General features: G+C 44.8%; 1 protein-coding gene and 1 long non-coding RNA gene across 11 annotated transcripts in view; one reads left to right on the top strand and one right to left on the bottom strand.

Moving 5' to 3' along the window:
* Window positions 1-17,730, top strand: part of Tut7 (terminal uridylyl transferase 7) — a 51,294-nt gene extending 33,564 nt beyond the window's left edge. For 3 of the 10 annotated variants that reach the window (XR_003950443.1, XR_003950442.1, XR_003950441.1), the window contains exons 20-28: window positions 81-194; window positions 345-422; window positions 969-1,146; window positions 3,664-3,711; window positions 3,794-3,885; window positions 4,726-4,841; window positions 7,263-7,588; window positions 10,405-10,854; window positions 16,747-17,730. Coding sequence is in view for 7 of the 10 variants with exons in the window: in NM_001373964.1 (NP_001360893.1) it covers window positions 81-194; window positions 345-422; window positions 969-1,146; window positions 3,664-3,711; window positions 3,794-3,885; window positions 4,726-4,841; window positions 7,263-7,588; window positions 10,405-10,469; window positions 10,791-10,854; window positions 16,747-16,814 (1,149 nt within the window). In the remaining 3 variants the exon portion in view is untranslated. Of the gene's footprint in view, window positions 1-80; window positions 195-344; window positions 423-968; window positions 1,147-3,663; window positions 3,712-3,793; window positions 3,886-4,725; window positions 4,842-7,245; window positions 7,589-10,404; window positions 10,855-16,746 lie in introns of those variants that run through there. The other 7 variants (NM_001373964.1, XM_006517207.2, NM_001373963.1 and 4 more) reach the window with 5 other exon arrangements.
* Etohd2 (ethanol decreased 2) lies at window positions 15,926-19,640 on the bottom strand. Its single transcript, NR_015349.3, has 2 exons — window positions 19,260-19,640; window positions 15,926-18,679 (listed from the first exon to the last, which is right to left on the bottom strand). It is a non-coding gene; the product is annotated as an ethanol decreased 2 (long non-coding RNA).
* Window positions 19,641-19,805: the final 165 nt, after the last annotated feature.

Below are 19,805 nucleotides of genomic sequence, written 5' to 3'. Positions count from 1 at the left end.
ATTAGTTCCTCAAGAAGTGGTGGTAATGGGGTGACTGCAAGCTGAGTAGAAACACCCTTCAGAGTGCTCTCTCCCTCTAGATGTGTGACATCGGTGACGCGTCCAGAGGCAGCTTGTCATCCTACGCTTACACTCTTATGGTGCTATACTTCCTCCAGCAAAGGTCTCCACCTGTCATCCCCGTGCTTCAAGAGGTAGGTGCCCACGGGAGATGGTCTAAGCCAGCCTCTGCTTCTGCTAATATGTTATTGGTCAGTACTGACATCTTGTAACTTTTCCTGGACATTTTGGTATCAACATTTTAATTTTTCATTCTGTAATAATACTTTTAAAATTAATTTCAGATATACAAAGGTGAAAAGAAACCAGAAATACTTGTTGATGGCTGGAATATTTACTTTTTCGATCAAATAAATGAACTGGTACGTATTTTAAGAGTAAAGGTTTTCCCAACCCTTGGCTGAAAGTCAGCCTGTTCTGTGCTGTAGAAGTGTTGTGACCATGAGGACTGGCATTCACAAGTGTCCCCTTTCAGTTGGTCCTGTCCCTAAGCTGGGTGTGTTCCAGGCGCTGTACCAGGGTTTCCTGTCAGCTGGTTCTTGGTAGTTAGTAACTATTCCAAAGGAATGGATTTTTGTTGTTTGGTTCTTGTCACACTGACTGTGTACATGTGTACTGAGTTCAGTGCTGTGGCCCACAGAGCTCTTGAGGTTTATTCACAGATTGCCCTGCTGTCATGTCCTGGGATACATCATTGAACATTCTCAGTTGTCTCTACTGCAAGTCACAGAGTAGGATTAATAGACTCATGTCAATACTGTTTTAAACATGAAAGAAAACTCATGCAACTCTGTTTTGTGTATATAAGGCAACTGACTGGTCCAGGCTTCCTGCTGAGGTGCGCATGCATACTGCTGTTAACACTTTATGATGGCTACAGTGACATCCTTGTTCCCTTGCATCTGTAGCCCACTTGTTGGCCAGAATATGGGAAAAATACAGAACCTGTCGGGCAGCTGTGGCTGGGACTTCTGCGCTTCTACACTGAGGAGTTTGACTTTAAGGAGCACGTGATCAGCATCAGAAGAAAGAGTCTGCTTACAACTTTTAAGAAACAGTGGACCTCAAAATACATTGTTATTGAAGGTATGAATGAAGTCAAATTAGAAGTGACATGTTGGCCGGGCATGTGTGAGGATGATGTGCAGAGCCTTTTAAGTTGAGCATCAAGTGTGACCTGTGAGCCCCCCTGGCTCTTCCCCCAACAGTCACCTGTTTGCAGTACAGCAGCCCTGCTATGGCCACACCACCCTAAAGGTTCGTTTTAAGTGACTAGTGCCTCCAGGCGGGGCCTTTCACAGGTCCAAAGTCTTCACTGAGGAGAATAAACTCAGTTGTTGGACCACGGCAGTAGAGCACAGCAGCAGAGGCAAGGCAGCTTTGGGACAGCAGAGCTTTAAAGCCTACAGCGAGTGGCTTCCTAATTTAATTCTGCCGTGTACTTTTACTTTTTGGTCATGGTAAGTGCATAAAGCACTCAGTACTAAATGTGTAAAGTTTAGTGTGTAGTTCCACAGCTCCAGATTCGAATGCCTGTCCCAGATGCTCGGGGGCTCAGAGAGTTGTATAGACTTTGGGTCTGGTTAATTCTACTGGGTGATATTTTTATAAGAAAGTTTAAAACTAAAATAAAAATAAGTCTTTACTGAGGGATGGAGAGTGCCAGTAGAGGTGGATTCTTAGCCCTTTACATACTGTTGGGAAAAGGACTGTCTGTAATGATTCTCAGTGTTGACCCCAGAGAGAGTCCTTTCCTGATGGACCTTGTGCCCAAACCTCTGTGTGACTCCGGCACCCAGGAGCGAAGCAGTTGAATCAAGTCACCCTACTGAATTCAACAGTCCACTGAAACCATTGACGTGTATAGTTAGTTGTTCCTAAGTGGTAGGGATTCAGTTTTTAAGAAGACAAAATAAGCCGGGCAGTGGTGGCGCACGCCTTTAATCCCAGCACTTGGGAGGCAGAGGCAGGCGGATTTCTGAGTTCGAGGCCAGCCTGGTCTACAGAGTGAGTTCCAGGACAGCCAGGGCTACACAGAGAAACCCTATTTCGAAAAACCAAAAAATTAAAAAATAAATAAATAAATAAAAAAGAAGACAGAATGAAGGTCAAGTGCTATAAAGTGAGCTGGGAAGGGACTGAGAAAATGTCTTCTTGGTCTCACAGGACCCTTTTCTTATCACACTGTCACATAGATGGAGTGTGAATTTTGTGATTATTTCATTACTGCGAGCAGTACTGACGCAGTGCCATAAGCACTACCTGGGCTATGCATGGTAGGGACTTGTGTTCTAGAGGCTCCTATCAAAGCACAGATTAGTGAAGGCAGATTGCCATGTCATTTGTTGTTGCTCAGCTTACTAAGTGAACTTTAAAAAGAAAAAGGCAGAACTGAGAGTGTGATGGCCACATCTAATCCCAGTACTGGGGAGCTAACCTAAAAGCCAAAGCAGTCTTTGCTCAGCTTCTCAACCAGGCCTGATTAATAGCAATGCTTCCAACTGTATGGTAACTAATGTACAATCTGCCTTTTATAACCAGCAAACACCCAAACTGTAAAACACGCACACACACACGCACACATACACGCACACACACACACACGCGCGCACACACACACACACACACACACACGCACACACACACACACACCAGCAGGAAAGGGCAAGCCTGGGATGATGGCACTTGTCGTCTGTGCTCCAGTTGACTGACTTTGAGTGTCATGTTCCCCAGCTTGGTGCCTGCCCTCTGGAAGCTTTGTGGACAGAATCATGGTGCCTAGCTTCACTCCCAGACGCCCGCTGTGGTGCTCTGCAAATGTAGTTCTTCACGTCTGCATGGAGGGCTCTAAAAGGATGGATCCTAGTTTGTCCCTCTGTCTTTTTCAGTGCTGTTTTAGGAAGAAAATGATATCGATCTTCATATGATGACCATGACCAGATCATTAGTCATGTGTATAGTATTTTAAATCATCTATAAAATAATATTTGGGTTTAGAAGCATGCTGAAGAGTACGTCCACTCAGTTGCACCTGTCCAGCTGCCTCTTTCATCCCAAGTGTTCTTGTCCTCTGCATCTGGCTCTTCATGGTTCTTGTGAATCATCTCCTTGGCCCTTGATAATCAATGTTTACCATTATAGTGACACTCGATAGCTCAGACTGGCCTGGAACTCAGCTACACAGCCCAGGCTAGCCTCCAATCCCTTGTTTTTCTGCATCTGCCTCCCATGTGATGAGATCAGAGGCATGGCATGCACACCTGGTTTATTTATGTTTGCAACTTCTACTGTGACACAGAATGGACACCACTAAATGACCTGGTTAGTGAGTCTTCCTCAGGATTTCCTCCAGAAGTAGGCAACCTGGACAATAAGAAGAACTTTTATAAAGATCATAAAGATGATACAGAGCTATTTTCTTACTCATGCTTTTGGAAAATCTCACCTGATATGTAGGTTTGACTGTTGCTGAGCTGTGCATAACTCTGGATGATGAGCAAAGAAGGTGGCACTGTTGTGTGTGTGTGCGCCAAGGTAATGAGATGAGTGCTGGCAGTCTCCCCTGCTGTCTCACCTGCCCCTCTCTCTCTCTCCTTTACTCAGATCCCTTCGATTTGAATCACAATCTTGGTGCTGGATTATCGAGGAAAAGTAAGTGCCTCTTGTTTGTTAACCTGGGCAATTTCTTGTTCTCTTAATGCATGTAATTGAACTCTTACTATTTCCCTTATAGTGACAAATTTTATAATGAAAGCTTTTATCAATGGTAGAAGAGTATTTGGAATTCCAGTCAAAGGATTTCCAAAGGACAACCCCTCAAAACTGGTGAGTTTTTGATAGAAATGCCAGAGAACAATTAAGATGCACATTTTGAGCACCAAATAAGTCTGCAATGTGGTGTGGTTGAATCGAGCTGGCTGGTGTGTCTGTTTCCTCCTGTGTCACTTCATGGTGTGGCATTGGAAATATGTAGTTACTTTGAAATGTTTATCATTGACTTTAGCCACTCTGTTGCAATAGATCTCTCCAGACATGTTCCTTCTCTATCCAGAACTCTGTCCCCTTTGAACAACAGGAACAATCAGGAGCACTGATTCAGCTTCTGCATGTGGGCAAGTAGGCACTTCTAGCAAATCATAGTCGAGCTCCTGTCAGACACTGCTCTGGACATTTACAGTGGTGTTTCTCGTACTTGTTCAAGAGCTCCTTCACCTACACAGTGTGTTCAGATGAGTGATTTCTCCAGGAGGTGTGCAGGGGGGATGCATCATCCCAGCCTCCTCCTGCAGCAGCACCAGCAGCAGCAGCAGCAGCACTAGCCTGCAGCTCTTTGCCTTACTTTAATACAGAGTTTGCACTGTGTGTTTCTCAGTTCACTGCAGTTTAGCCATTTTGTCTCATGACAGGCTCTCTGTGACCTCAGCTTCTGCTGCAGTATTGAAGCCACTATTATGTCTTATATGTCAGTGCCCTCCAACTTGAGGGCATAAAAGACATAGTTTAGATGATCTGTGTCAGCTATTGTGTCACTGTGCTGCTCCCTGGTGTGCAGGTGTGTTGGGGATGAGTGGTACACATACTAAAATACCAACCTGTTCTCACACTGATTTCATGGTGTGCCATGGTCTTGTTCACAGTTCATCTTACACAGCTGTGTTCTTGTAGGCATACTTTTTTGATCCGGATGTCCTAACTGAGGGAGAACTGGCCCCAAATGACAGGTGCTGCCGAATTTGTGGGAAAATCGGGCACTTCATGAAGGACTGTCCCATGAGGAGGAAGTAAGCACCAGTTCCGAAGGGAAGGGTTGGGTTTTCATTTTCTTGTCCCAGTTTCTAAATGTGAGTCTACTGATACAGAAAAAAGACACTTGGAAATTTTCATGGGAGTTTCTGCCCCACTGTGGCCCATATATCTCCCAAATCAAAAATACAGAAACGTATTATTTTTACTAATAAGCTGTTGGCACTATACAGGGCAGGTTCTCAACTGTTCTAACCTACATCCAGGCATAGGGCTAAGTTAGTGTTCTAACCTACGCCCAGCCACAGGGCTGAGTTAGTGTTCTCACCTACATCCAGCCACAGGGCTGAGTTAGTGTTCTCACCTACGTCCAGCCATAGGGCTGAGTTAGTGTTCTCACCTACATCCAGCCACAGGGCTGAGTTAGTGTTCTAACCCATGCCCAGCCATAGGGCTGAGTTAGTGTTCTCACCTATGTCCAGCCATAGGGTTGAGTTAGTGTTCTCACCTACGTCCAGCCATAGGCCTGAGTTAGTGTTCTAACTTACGCCAGCCATAGGACTGAGTTAGTGTTCTCACCTATGTCCAGCCACAGGGCTGAGTTAGTTGTCAACTGAGTCTTCCTTTGTTTGCTCTGTTCCATGTGTCTCCTCAGGGTGATTTTTTTTTCTTGGCCTCCTTTGTCCCCTTTTTCCTTCCTCTAAGACCCTCTACTCAATCTCAAGTCCCACCCTCCTGTCTCCTGCCACTCAGTCACAGGCTCCAGCCTTTTATTATCCAATCAGAGATTATTGGAGAGCATTCTTCATAGCACATGGGTCAGTACAATGCCCATGTCCTGACTGCAGCCTGATCTTGGGGCACAGAACTCAGCATCTGAATACACAGCGTGCAAGACCAACCCAACAGAAATTGAGCAGTTTTCATATAAATGTAATACTGTTTTTTAAAAATGAAAATAAACTGATGTAAATGTGGCCATGGGTGCACATGCTGCGGGCTGGCTCTCACGCCAGGTTAAACACTTTTTCTTCCCTATTTTGGGTTTGGGTTTGGTTTTAAATTAGTTTAATCCTTAGTAATTATTTTCAGTAGCTCAGGTGTTTGGGCACCATGCTTTCTCCTGCTGATGTTTTGAGAGGCAGGGGGTACCTTTATGGTCGGCTTGGATCATTGTTCTCCTGGCTGACAGTGGTTTGCTTTCAACTAAACAGTGCTAGTCTCATTTCAAAATACACTTAAGGGAAGTTGGTCACAATCTGGGATCTAAGAAATAGTAATCAGCAGAGCAGAAAGAAATTGTTAATACCTTGGGGTGGTACCATTTATTACTACTTCCTGTGTTTGGGAGGCTGAGAAACATGAGTTCAAGGCCAGCCTCAGCTACAAAGGGAATATGAAATCAGCCTGGGCTGTGTGGCGTTACGTCAAAAAACAAACAATATGTGAGGATGCAGCTCAGTAAGAGCACTAACTGCTCGTGCACAAGACCCTGGTTCCATTCCCAGCACCTACAGTTGGTGGCTTACAACCACCCGTAATTCCAATTCCAGGGCCTCCATGGACACTTACTATATATGGTACACATATGTATATGCGTATAAATGAAAGAAAGTCACTCTTTATAACAAAGGAAAAAGTGACTCTGACATTCTTGAAGATAGAACCCCTTAAAACCATTGTTAAAATTTTTCTGAGAAATTCAAGTCTTACAGTTCAAATTTTCATTGCCTAATAAAAGCTAATACATCAAAAAGGCTGACCAGCAACCCACTACACATATGATTTGAGTTTCATCATGCAGGTATCAAAGCAGGCACTGGGGCTGGAGAGCTGGCTTAATGGTGAAGAGCACTAGTTGCTCTTCCACAGAACCGGGGTTCAATTCCCAGCAACAGCATAGCAGCTCACACTGTCTGTGACTCCAGTTCCAGAGGACCCAACGCCCTCACACAGACACACGTGTAAATACAACACCAATGGACCTGAAGTAAAAAGAAATGTATTTTAGAAGGCAGGTACTGAGTCTCAGCAGGAAGCACTGCTTGCAGCACTGGTGACAGGCAGGCTCTGCGCTAAAGATTACAGTTCCAGCAGCTGCAGAGCAGGGTGTTTGGAAACTCACTGCATCTGGGTTCAAAACACATAGACTTGTTTTTCTTGTTGTCCTCTCCACAGTACAGTGTAACTGAGAGGATGTGTATGTGCTATGCTATAGCACGTGACTTTCTGTAAGGACTGGGGCAACTGTGGGTGCTGGTTTCTGAGTGGCCACCTGTTACCCACAGTCTGTGGGTGCTGAAGGACAGCAGAGATCTTAATACAGAAGCCAGGCTTTGTCACATTCTCGGCCTCCTTTTCACATTCTATGGTCCTAGCTATCTCTACACTTGGACACATCTTGATACTCCCATAAGTTTCTGTTGACACTTTTCCTATTAGTATTTTATCTTCACTAGAGTGAGGCGACGGAGAGACCAGGAAGATACCCCAAACCAAAGGTACTCTGAGAGCAAAGAAAAAAGAAGCAAAGAGGACAAAGAGATTCAGAACAAGTACACAGAAAAGGAAGTGTCAACAAAAGAAGATAAGCTCACACCGTGTGCAGCTGCGAAAGCCAAGCCAGTGAGGGCAGCTGTCGACCTGGGCCGGGAGAAGCTCCTCAGGACGCCCACAGAAAAGTGGAAGAGACAGGACGACAGAGACTCGAGAGAAAAGCGTTGTTTCATCTGTGGAAGAGAAGGACACATTAAAAAGGAATGCCCACAGTTCAAAGGCTCTCCAGGTACAGACAACTCTCCAGAAACCGTGATGTTCATGGTCAAGGGATATAAGAGGTCTAGAGGCTTTTCACATTTTGTATCGGTTTCTTTAAGGACGGTTGTGTAAGGAAGCACTGCAGCTCCCCATCCCATTCACACACACCCTGGGTACAGCTGAATTGCTTATTCCTGGGTCTAGGTAGCCTTATGAAAGTCTAAGATAGTCAATGAATGCTAGTCTCCTCTCCAGTCCATATAAACATTGTCTCAGTATCCAGTAAGCAAGTCACACTTAGAGGCATGCTGTTCACTGTGTACGTTTGTAAGTCACAGCACTGCCTAGACACTGGGTGAGGTGGTGGCTTACCACCATGTACAAATGAGTATATTTGCACCCACACACTCTAAGCAGGAAAGAGAATAGACGGTTGTTGACAGTGTTCTTGTCTGCAGAGTACTGGGAAGGGTTTCATTGTTAGCCCTTATTTAATACCTTTCTATCAGGGACCATAGTAACAGCCCACAGATCCACAGATGAGAGTCAACCACAAGTCTTCTTGATGCAGTAGTCCATGGCTATAACCAAAGCTACCTAAAAGGCTGAAGCAGGAAGAACACTTTACCCAGGAGAATAAAGACCAGCCTAGCCAACATAGTATGACCTTGTCTTGAACACAAAACTAAATCACCTCTAATTGCTGGATGTGAATTGGTCCATGGATAAGTACCTTTTAATAGACTGTTAAGACACTGTCTGGATGCCTTTAAGTTGTGTATGCTATGGTCTTCAGAACAATTTATATACTGTACTGCCTTGTAGGATAAGCCTAGGTGAATTGGATAATTGTAGCTGAGGAACACTAGAGAGTAGCTGTTACTGCTCTTCTGCTAAGGGTGCTGGTGAGGGCAGCTCTGTGGTTCCTTCCTCTCAGCACTCTGGTGCTTTGAGTGATTTATTAAATCGAGTCTGCCAGGCAAATTGTCTCAACTTCTAAGACTGAAAGTTTTATGTGCCCTGTTCTCACCCTACACTCCCCACCCCCTAGGGCTTTTGAGGCAGAGACTCACTATTGTCATCAATGCCAGCCTAGAATTTGCTGCATAGCCCTAGCTGGCCTCAAACTCAGTATCTCCTGCTGCCTTTGGGGTCACGAGCATGTGCTGTCATGCCCAGCTTCTCCTCATTTATTTTCTAAGGAGCTTTATAGAGAGAATTTATGCAATGCTCGAGTGTTTATGGATGACTTGGCTCTGGGTACCCCAGCCTGAGTCAGCTGAACCCCAGCCTTGTTCTTCTAAGTAGCTTGGGACTTAACCTCAACATTCACCTTGATTTTCCTTTATAAGGAGACAAGATTAAAAGAATTAAAATGCTGATATGTTAGCACTCAGTTGACATGCTCCTCAGGGTCAGGTTGGCACTATTTCAGTAGGAGTATAGTTACCGATCATCTCACTTAGCTCAAACAGTTGCCTCCTTTAAGCTAGGGAACTAGACAGTATAGATACAAGTTAACATAGTTTCACCAAAATTGTTCTTACATACTATATTTGTGTTTACAAACAGCATGAAACAGATCTTCTGGTACCCTCCTCCTCCTCCAGCATAGTTGTCCTCTGCCTCCTCCCCCACCCCCCCAGGTGCATCCCTTTGTCTAGTAGCAAGACCAACACGTCTCAAAACTGTTTAAGAGTTGTAGCCTAGAGCCAGACAGTGGTGTCATACGCCTTTAATCCCAGCACTTGAGAGGCAGAGGCAGGTAGATTTCTGAGTTTGAGGCCAGCCTGGTCTTCAAAGTTGAATTCCAGGACAGCCAGGGGTATACAGAGAAACCCTGTCTCAAAAAAAAAAAAAAAAAAAAAAAAAAAAAAAAAGAAAGAAAAGAAAAGAAAAAAAAAAAAAAAAGAAAAGAAAAAAAAAAGAAAAATTAAAAAAAAAAGAGTTGTGGCCTAAAGAGATAGCTCAGGGAGGCTGGAGAGATGACGCAGAGGTTAAGAGCACTAGCTGCTCTTGCAGAGGTGCTGAGTTCAATTCCCAGCAACTGCATATTGGCTCATAACCATCTATAATGAGATCTGGTGCCCTCTTCTGGCCTGCAGGCATATATGCAGGCAGAATGCTGTATATGTAATAAATAAGATAAATCTAAAAAAAGAAAAAAAATACTGCATGGCTTCTTTAAAAAGAATGTTAAAAGAGAGAGAGCTCAGTTAGTTAGTGCATGCTCAAGGACCTGAGTTCTGGTCCCAGGATACACATAAAAAGCAAAGCAGTGTAGGAGATTCTTTTAATCCCAGTGCTGGACGCAGAGATAGGCAGATCTACCCCTGAAGCTCGAAAACAGCTAGCTTAGCCTGACCAAGCCAGTGAGAGACCCTGCCTCAAAAAACCAAAATGGGTTGCTCTTGAGGAATGGACTCAGAGGTTAGCTTTTTCCAGATACGTGTACACCCATGCACACACATGCATGTGCACACACACACAAGCTTCAGAGTGGCAGTTCTGTCAGCCTGACTGTACACCTGGCAGCTAACCTTAGGGATCAGCAACCTTAAGAAAAAGTCCTAGTCTAGAAGCCTGGCTACTTCCTATGCAGTACTCATAACTAGTGTCAGCAGTTGGCATCTGCGAACAGAAGGGGTCAGAGTAGAGCAAGTGCTTCGTGGTGCTAACTCAGTAATGTTTCTGTGCCCAGAGTTCAACGCCCTTCCCCATCATTCCTTCAGTGGATTGTGTAGAATTCCATCATGTCATCAGAAAATATGTCTTAAAACATTTTAGAAAAAGACTGTTGCTTTAACTTAAAGTAGGAACAAAAGTGTTCCTCTCTTTCTGTAGGTTTGTGTAAGTCAGATTATGTGTCTGCATACTCTTCACCTAGCCCATTGAGACCAGTTGCTCAGGTAAACGCCAGCCCAAACCTGAGAGGGGAGCCCCCCCCATCCTCTTCACCCTCACAGCCTTTGGGAGTGCTTGCAGCTGTGTGCTGGGCCCTCCCGGCTGGCCTCTGGTGCTTGCTCCTTCTGTCTCCCACATACTGTGTGGGAAGGCTTGTTGGGCCCTGGTAGTAGGGGCTTTGGTAGATGGCTCCTGCATTCATGTCTGTCTTTCCAACTAACTTGGGCCAACCTCGTGCCTAACCCCAGCTCTTCTTGGATGCGGTCTGAGGCTGTTTCTGTTGCTTTATCTTCAGTTTTTGTAAACCAGTCTATTTCATTTTTTAGGCAGTGCTTTTACATGAAGACAAAAAGAAACAAAAAACAACCATATTTTTGAGTCCCCAGTCAGGTATGTGGTTTTAAAGGATCAGATATGTGTTGTTTTCTTCTCTGAATATTTTACCACATGCCTTTGAGATGCTTCCTTTCCTATGTGGTTCTGACAGGGATATCAGAACTTCTCAAGGGAACTTTAAACAAACAAAAAACCCTCTTGCCTTGCTTCCACCTTGATCCTTATCTGATGTTCAATGGGTAAGTGCAGCCTGTGTAGTTTTCAGATTCTCTGGGTGACTGCTTCATTTGAGGAAGAGTTGCTCCCTTAGCCATGGAAGCCTTTCTTGCACATTTGTAACTGCTGTGGATTTGTCTTTGCTGTGCCCTCACGGTTTCTCCTTGTGAATGTTAGCTGCCATGCTCCAGAGTAAGGAAAGAAAGTTATAACCTGAACCCTCCACTCTGCACCCAGACAACTGTTTCATTTATCTCTTCAGTAAATATCTGCTGAGACTGTCTCTAACTGCAGGGCACCAGCCCCAGCACTGAACACTTCTCGGTGAGCAGCAAAGCTCCTCCTCTACATTCTTGTCAGGAGTAGACAATAGAGAGAAGCAGGCAACAATAAAGGGTAGCCATATGGTGACAGATGCTTTAAGCAGGAAAAGCACAGATGATGCTGAGTATGCAGTATCCTCTCTAATAAAATCGCATCCTGAGGCAGCTGAATCACAGGAGATGAGGGTCAGGCTGAAGGCTGGTAGACCTTTAACTGTCGGCATGGAGGAGCAGTGAGAGGTGAACTTGGAGTAGATGAGTCTAGCTTCTTGAAGCTACAGATGTGATGGAGGGATGGTGCTCTTTGAAGTAGTAAATGGCTAGGACAGGAACACTGACGCCACTCAAGTATTTACCAAGGTAGTTGCGTAGAGACGATGGTCACATGTGGGTGGAGAATGCCAGGGAGGACAACCATACACATCTGTGTTCTGAAGACAACACCAGCAAAATGAATGCATCGGGTTGTGACATGGATACACAGGATCAGATGACACGACAGGCTTTGTCTAAGAACCAGAAAAATAAAGGAAATTTCTGAGGAGAAATAGGAGTCAGTGGTGAACTGAAGGTAGCTGGAGTTCTGGTCTAGAGAAGGCCAGTGTCCAGTTGAGTATATGAGTGTATTAGGGTTCTCTAGAGTCACAGAATGTATGGAATGTCTCTGTTTATTGAGGGAATTTATTGTGATGACTTTCAGTCTGGAGTCCAACTACCCCAACAATGGTCAGCTGTGAGTGGGAAGTCCAAGGATCTAGTAGTTGCTCAGTCCCACGAGGCTAGTTGTTTCAGCTGCTCTTCTGTAGATGTAGGTTCCAACAGATGTGCTGGCAAGTAAGTGCAAGCAGGCAAAGAAGAGTGAATCTTCCTACTTCCAATGTCCTTATGTAGGTCTCCAGCAGAAGGTGTGGTACAGATTAAAGATGTGTGCCACCACACCTGGATCTGGGACCTGTTTTTTGTCCCATGCTAACCTTAAACTCAAAGATCTCCTTGCCTTAGACTCCTGGGATTAAAGGCATCTACTGCCTTTCCTGGGCCTAACCTTTTCATGGCCACTGTGCCTCAAGATCTCCATGCGGAGATCCAGGTCAGAAATTTGTGTCTTCCAGCCTCAAGATCTGGATCACAGGTGAGCCCTCCAATTCTGGATTGTAGTTCATTCCAGAGATAGTCAAGTTGACAACCAGGAATAGCCACTACAATGAGCCTGCTGGCATTTAACTGGTCCAGGCTGCAGAAGAGTGTAATATTGTTATTGTGGCCATTGCATTTCAACCCACTATACTCAGGAAGATCTTCTAGCAAGTAAAACCACATGGAAGAAAGGGATGCATGTGGACCATGGAAATCAAAAAAAACAAAGATGGTCAAAGGAGGAACAGAAAGCGCCAGAGTTGAGCTCAGAGTACAAGTGAAGGAAGTGCTTGGTTAGGTGCTGCTTGGAGCTCTGTGTGGAAACTGAGTTCAGCACCGGGCTTAGCATCTGAGCTCAGTGAAGCCTTTGCAGAGAACCTAGGCTTTGGGAGCTAGGTTCAGAATACCAAGAAAAGGAGCCTGCTTAGCCTGGGCTGTGGTGTGAAGGGCAGAGCCCCCTTCTGCCATATCTCAGGCCTATGGAGGGTTACTCAAGAGAACATGGTGTGATACCAGGGTAAGAAGGTCTTTTGCTAGTATTTCAAGTCGTCTTCTGACTCTCAAAAAAGAGGGAAAAAACTGAGGTAAAAGTGGCTTTTTCAGCAATATCATAGGAAAGAACAAAACTGTGAGAAAATGTAAACGGAGTCCTTCCTGGGACAGCTTTGCTTAATCAGCCAGCCCTGGTCTCTCTTTACCTCTTTTAAAGGAGGCTAACAATGGGCAGGTAAGCCCAGAGAGCATGAGCAATCGTCCCTTTTAAGTTCTTGTGTCATTTATTAAAAATTAACTCGGAGGTCTTTTTATGTACATGAATGTTTTGCCTGTGTGTGCCTATATGTACTTCATGTGTACATGGTGCCTGTGGAGGTCAGAAGAGGTTGTTGAATGCCCTAGAATTGGAGTTACACATGCTTGTAGGCCACTGTGTGGGTCCTAAGTACCAAACCCTGGTCTTAACTGCTGAGCCATCCCCAACACAGAAAAGTGAAATTTCTAATGACAGCGCTTATAGAACTTTTACTACAGCAGTGTCACAGAGTGGGTGTGTCATAACATGTAGAACACAGATTAGCTGCATTCAGACATCCATTGTGGATTTAGGGAATGCCATCCTAATATTAGGGAAAGTACTGACTTGTTAATGCTGACTTTGGTAGAGCAAGAAGTCTTCAGCTGCCCCTCAGGATAAGCTGTCTCTCCTGGCCTTTCTCCCTCTTCTGTGAAGCTAGGACACTGACCACTCTGGGAGAGTTGAGGAAGCTTTGGGCTATTATTTCTACTATGAATGCAGTTCATGGGGGGAAAAATAGTGGAATTGTTAATGTGTTTAACTCCTTAAGTTTTTTCAGCACCAAGAGGCATGATCTTAAGTATTTGCGATTGTTTTAGTTTTCTTTAGTGAGGAAAGGAAACACTGAAATAATGAGAACTTTTTTTTTTTTTAAGCTAGGGTGTCATGTGGCCCTGGAATCCCCATGTAATGCTTCATATATGGTGGGCAGACACTGCTGTCTACGTGACATTCCCAACCATGGTGTCGTATCTGTTTACATAAAATTTAAAGTACTTGGGATTTGTGCTGGTGTGCAGAATAAGAGCATGTGACTTGAAGGAAACAGAGCTCTCCAGGTCTTAACTGCACTTAGACCAGAAGGAGAGCATTGTACGTGACAAACAAGCAGGAAGAGGGACAAGGGACAGGAGCTCCAGTCCCGCTCAGGAAGAGTCATAGCTGTTCTCCATGGAGCACACCATTTCACAATCAGAGTGCTGTTGGATACCCTCCAAGCCCAGTAGACAGAGTGAAAGGGGAATGGTGCCCCACAGTTAAGCTGATCGAGGTTGGGGAAGAGAGGTGGGCTATATCACATAACCACACTGACTTTCAAATGACCCTAGCTTTCTGGAAGGGTGTGAGCCACAGACAGCACCAGTCAGTGGCTTCATTTTCCCTGTAGATCTGGGAGTTTGAAGATCTAAGATGTACATGTATAATCAGACTAAAAGAATGCTGTTTTAAGCAACTTTGACCTTAAGCAGATATTCCCAAAACATTTCACACAGGAAAAGTACTGATGTTCCTGATGTTAGGCACATGAAGGAACACAGAGTGTGAGCAGTTTATTGCATGTTTCTGGTTTCCACTCCATGTGTTGGGGGCGCCCCTTGCCCTGCACACACCTCCGCTCTCTCGGCTCTGAGCTGACTGCTGAGGAGCTGCGTGCAAACACTTGAGCAGCTGCGTGAGTGCAGAGAAGGTTCCTGGTCCCCACACTGTCCCCAAGTCCGCAGAGAGCAGCACTGCTGGGCTTAAGAGGTTACACATCTTTAAAGTTGAGTTTTACTATAATTTTTCAAGTTTTAAAAAAGTGGGGAAAAAAATGTAGATGTTATAGACCTAGAAATGCCATGGCCAACTAACATATACTTAGTTATAAAGAAGTTATTAGTTATTCATCTCAGTAAAAAAAAAAAAATCCTACAACTAAAAACTTACTAACTTAAATTTATTATGGGGAAATTTTATTACAAACTGTATTCTGCTTTCTACAAGAAAAAATTATAGATTGCTAAGATTTGTTCTTGCCAATAAAATAGCTCAGAAAGTAAGTTAGTGACAGCTGTCACATATTAACATGTGACCCATGTCTGTGTTGTAGGTAGAAATAGTTTCCCTTGAGCCCCTTTGTAGACTAAGTCTCTGACCCACTCTAGTTTCCTTAATGAGCACATGTTGATGGACAGCTGTGCTCTTACCTTTGATTTTGCCATCTCGGCTAACAGGTGCATTCCTCTGATGTCTCAGCAAGTAGTACTTGTTTAAATTATCATAAAGGCCATTGGTGGGGCTGGGGAGATGTTCAGTGGGTATAAAGAGGACCAGAGTTTGGATCGGAGCATCCATGTAAGTGTTAGGTAACATGGCAGCCTGCTAGGAATCCATCGCATAGGGGGTGGAGGGAGGGAGCTCCAGAGCAGACTTGCATAGTTACCTAACCCACCTCCATGTATAAGGAGGAGACTATGGGGGGACCATCCAGTACCAAGCCCTGACTCCATCATATGTGCATGCGTACACACACACACACACACACACACACACAGTGTCCAAACACATATTCGCATTCACAAACATGAAACTATTTCATACACACAGTCATATGGCGGGAAAATGGTTTGGTAGTGGTGTGATTTTTGTTGTTATTGTTGTTGTTTTAATAGGCCTTAAAGTTCTAGTCAGTGATAAAGTTATATAAATATACATAAATGGGGCAGATAGCTACCAATCTTTTAGACTGTCTCTAAATTTTAAAATGTCAGGCCATTTGGTTGAAAAGAAATAAAGGGAAAGCTTGTGTGGTGGGCATTGCTAAAGCTGCTGCTTTGGGAAAGTTGTGTCCATGCTTCTGAAAATGTGGACAACTGCTGCGCTTTGACTTCTTTTACTTACATTTAATTCTACACTTCATTTGGAAATGACAAGAGTGACAGTTTAAGAAGGGAGCTAGCTTCCTTCTCCCCCTCAGAAGTTATGGGTGCAAGCCAGGTGTGGTGGTCATGGTGTAGTATTTAATCCCCACACTCAGAAGCAGGCAAAAAGCAATTCTAGGCTAGCCTGGGCTACATAATGAATTTTAAGTCATCCAAGGCCTCACAATGAGATTCTGCTTTTAAAACCTGTAGCTGGCATGGTACCAGTTACTAAACCCTTTGCATTCCTTCCATTGGTTTGAGTAGAGCCTTCATTGTACAGTAGTAGCCACATGGGCTCTCATTCCCTCTTGTATGTGCTCAGACTCCAGAACACAGTACATGTTGTAAGCTGTGGATGGCTTCACTACTAATTAAGTACAGAGAATTTTATTTTCTCCTTGTACATCCATAAGGTATTACTAGACTTCTAAAGGGTAATGGTATGAGGTACTAATTTCTGGCCAGCGATCTCTTTGCAGTCTGTGAGCTACAAACAAAAAGAATATCCTATGTAAAGAACTTTCAAAATGTTTCTTCCAGCCTCAGTGCCTGCCTGTGGCTGCATTGAACAGCCTCGGGGCTGTACCTTACCAGCACTGAGGAAGCAGTGTCTAAGCACTGCCCAGTGCCTCTGATGGCTGTGCACTTGTTTATACCTAGCCTAACTGCTCGACTCAGGACGAGTGCCCTTTGTGGTGGGACACGTGTCTGTCAGTAACTGACAATAAGTATTGTGTGACTTTGCTCAAACACCATTCTTTTCGTTTATGTTGGATTTTGTTTTCCCTCCTAGGTAGCCTTTCCAGTAAATATATGACTCAGGGGAGAGCCTCAGTGAAGAGGACCCAGCAGGAATCATGAGGGAAGGAACTGCAGCACTGGAAATGCCACTCAGGTGTCCGTGGCCACTTGGGAAATTAGGTTCATGGCACAGGACACAGTGACACAGATCAGGCTTCAACGTAACAGTTGAGGGGCATCGTAATTTTTTAAATTTTAATGAAATTGTTAATAAGGAAAAGAAAAATTTTAATATAGTCTAACTATACCACCAATCTCCAGAGATTTGAAGATTTTAATAGAAAGTCAACTTAAAAGAAAAATATGAGGGCCAGAATTCAATGACTACAGCGTCATGGATTTTAGTTCTTTCAAAGCACTCTAAAAATAGTGTGCTGCTCACCAGAGGAGTTAGCCCTCTTTCCCTACACATCCCCTTTTTGATTTCCAAGAGGGGATTCTCTCTGTTGTTCCTGGATCGTGGTATGGACGCACATCAAGGACATGTGGACTATACTGCTGTACATAGGGTCTACAAGCATTCTTCATGGCTCATTGTAGAAATGATAGCATGGAATGCAAGCACCTGTCAGTGTGGGCCTCGGTGGACGACCACAGCACCACTGGCACATCTTTGAGGGCTTCCTTCTCTAAGTAATTGACAGAACTGTTGTGCTCATAAAAATGAAGTCATAAAAATAAGTAGTCCTTTTTTGCTGGTTTAAAAAAGAAAAATTAAAGGAGAAAAGGACAGAATAAAAGTGCTTTTTACTTTTTATGATACACAGAAATTAGGGTGGAGAGCTTTTACAAACCTCTGAAGATCAAAGAGGCTGCTGTCTCTGCCAATCACAAGTTTGATTGGCAACCTTCTGGTCTGACTGGAGCCCTCTCTAAACTGTTAATGAACTTCACAAGCCTTTCTGAAATAGTACAGAGTCAGAACTATGCCGGTTTATTTATCATTTTGAAATAAAATCGAACTTTGAACGTGTAATTTTATCCACATTATTTTCTTATGAGTCATTAGAAAAGTCAACCAAAGCGCTGACAGTACACATCTCCTTAATAGGGTGCCCATGCTGTTCCCCTTTGATAGCTGTGCACCGGGTCTGGGGTGTGCAAGCAGGAGACTGGGGGGCAGAGAGAGAGCTTGCTAAGGACACTGGCACAACGAGGGAGACTCACGAGAGGCATATATGTGTGAACTAGACTGGTCATAGTCTAGTTATGAAAGAGTCATGTCAAAATGGAAATCATTAAGAAATTGGAAATCATGGTAAAAAAATAAAAATGGTGACCATCAAACTCATGGGTTGTGCAACCGGGGCCTCCCTGCTACGTGACGGCTCAGCTGCTGGCCTGCTTCCTTTCCTCCTGCTCAGCTGCTGGCCTGCTTCCTTTCCTCCTGCCTCTGGCTGTGAAGTGACAGCGCTGCTTTCTGGCTGGAACAGTGCCACGCCTACTGAAAAAGCGCTTAGTGTTGTTTATCCCTCTGCCCCTAGAACGGAGAAGAAATACGCAGCCAGGCCAATCTTTATACCTGGTAGTTATTTTCTACTTGGATGTTTTGTCGGTTGTTGAGGGAGAGGAGTGTACTTACCCCTAAAATTAAACAGAATTGTCATGTTTTCTTCTAGCCTTAAAAAGGTTTCCTACATTTTGATTCTTAAAAAAAATTCTGCCCAGCAGCCTGGTGTTTTTGATGGCTTATACTGATACCATTAGACAAGTGAGGCACGCTTCTCAGCGGATAAGATAGCAGGCTCGCAGCCATGGCCAAGTCAAAGCTTCCTCTGCAAGCGATCGCAGGGCCAGGGCCGATGCCCTGTTCTGTTCTAAAACAGCGGAAACTCAGAATCCAGTTTTTACAGCAGGAGTTCTGAACACCCGATCTTCACCTTCTAACAGTCTCTTGCTCACTGTGAACTGCTTTGGCAAGCTTCCTGGTAAAAGATGTAAAAGATGTGTTTTCAGTGTACAGAGAAACCCTGTCTCGAAAAACCAAAAAAAAAAAAAAAAATCAGTCTGTTTTTCTTTTGCTTCAAAGGTGGCTTCTATCTTAAGGAGAGGATATCTTCCCAAGTGGAACAAAATCCTTGCAAGAGAGAGATCAATGACCGAGTGGGGTTCACAGTTTTCAGACACTAAAAATAGAGTTGAAAACATGGTGTGCCCACTCTTTGTAAAGCTATGAAGAAAGGGTCAGAACATTTTCTTAGCTCCTGGGCAGGTCTAGGCAGAATGTACAATGTCTGTCTTACTCTGTCAGTGTTCCAGCATGGCAAAGTCCCCATTTCGGACGGGGAAACTGCCCCTTCTAGTCAGACCAGTGAGATCGCACTGGAAAAGAAAACACTTGTTCTTTCCGTCTAGACCTGAGGCCGAATCCATTTCCCTCCCTCGGCCTTCCTGGAACCATAAGGGGGCGATCAGGGGTAGCAAACCCCTCAGTACTCCCCACGCCCACCCAGTTCCCGCACGGGGCCAGCTGCTGCTCCGAGATAAAGGAGCTCCCGTTCTTACGTCATCACGGGCCGCGAAGGAAGCCGAGGCGTGGTGACAGGCGCACAGCTAATCAAATGGGACCGGCTAGCAGGAAAGGCTAGCCAAATGTGCACGGGGCCCGGGATCGGGACTCAAGAACCGATGCTAACGTAGCGCCCAGGGCGCTCGCTCTCAGAGGCTCGGATAGAGCCACCATGCCCGTGCTTCCATGCGAGGCTGGTAGCTACGTACGTGCTCAGTTTTCTTGACACAAACTGCTACACAAGAGTGACATTTCAATAACTGGAAACCTGTCGTATGGTGTCTACCCGCTTGCTTTACTATCGAAGCAGCTCCAGAGTCACAGAGCCGTGTCCCCACTTCCGGGGGGTCTGTCGTTAGTGTACGCCATACGGAAGGAGCCATCCCACTTCCGCTAGCGCAGTGACCGCGAAGCCCGCAAGGTCACAGGTCACCTCCCTTGCCTCGTCAGTGATGACGGCCAATCGGCCCGGCCCGTCACTCACCCGGACTGTCCAATGGTGGAGCGGGACGGGCGACGGGAGGCGGGGCCTGTGGCGCCTG

The sequence above is a fragment of the Mus musculus genome, chromosome 13, assembly GCF_000001635.26.
Source record: "Mus musculus strain C57BL/6J chromosome 13, GRCm38.p6 C57BL/6J".
Classification (NCBI taxonomy): Eukaryota; Metazoa; Chordata; class Mammalia; order Rodentia; family Muridae; genus Mus; species Mus musculus.
Note: the sequence above shows the minus strand (reverse complement) of the source record. Positions and strands in the feature narration are given on the sequence as shown.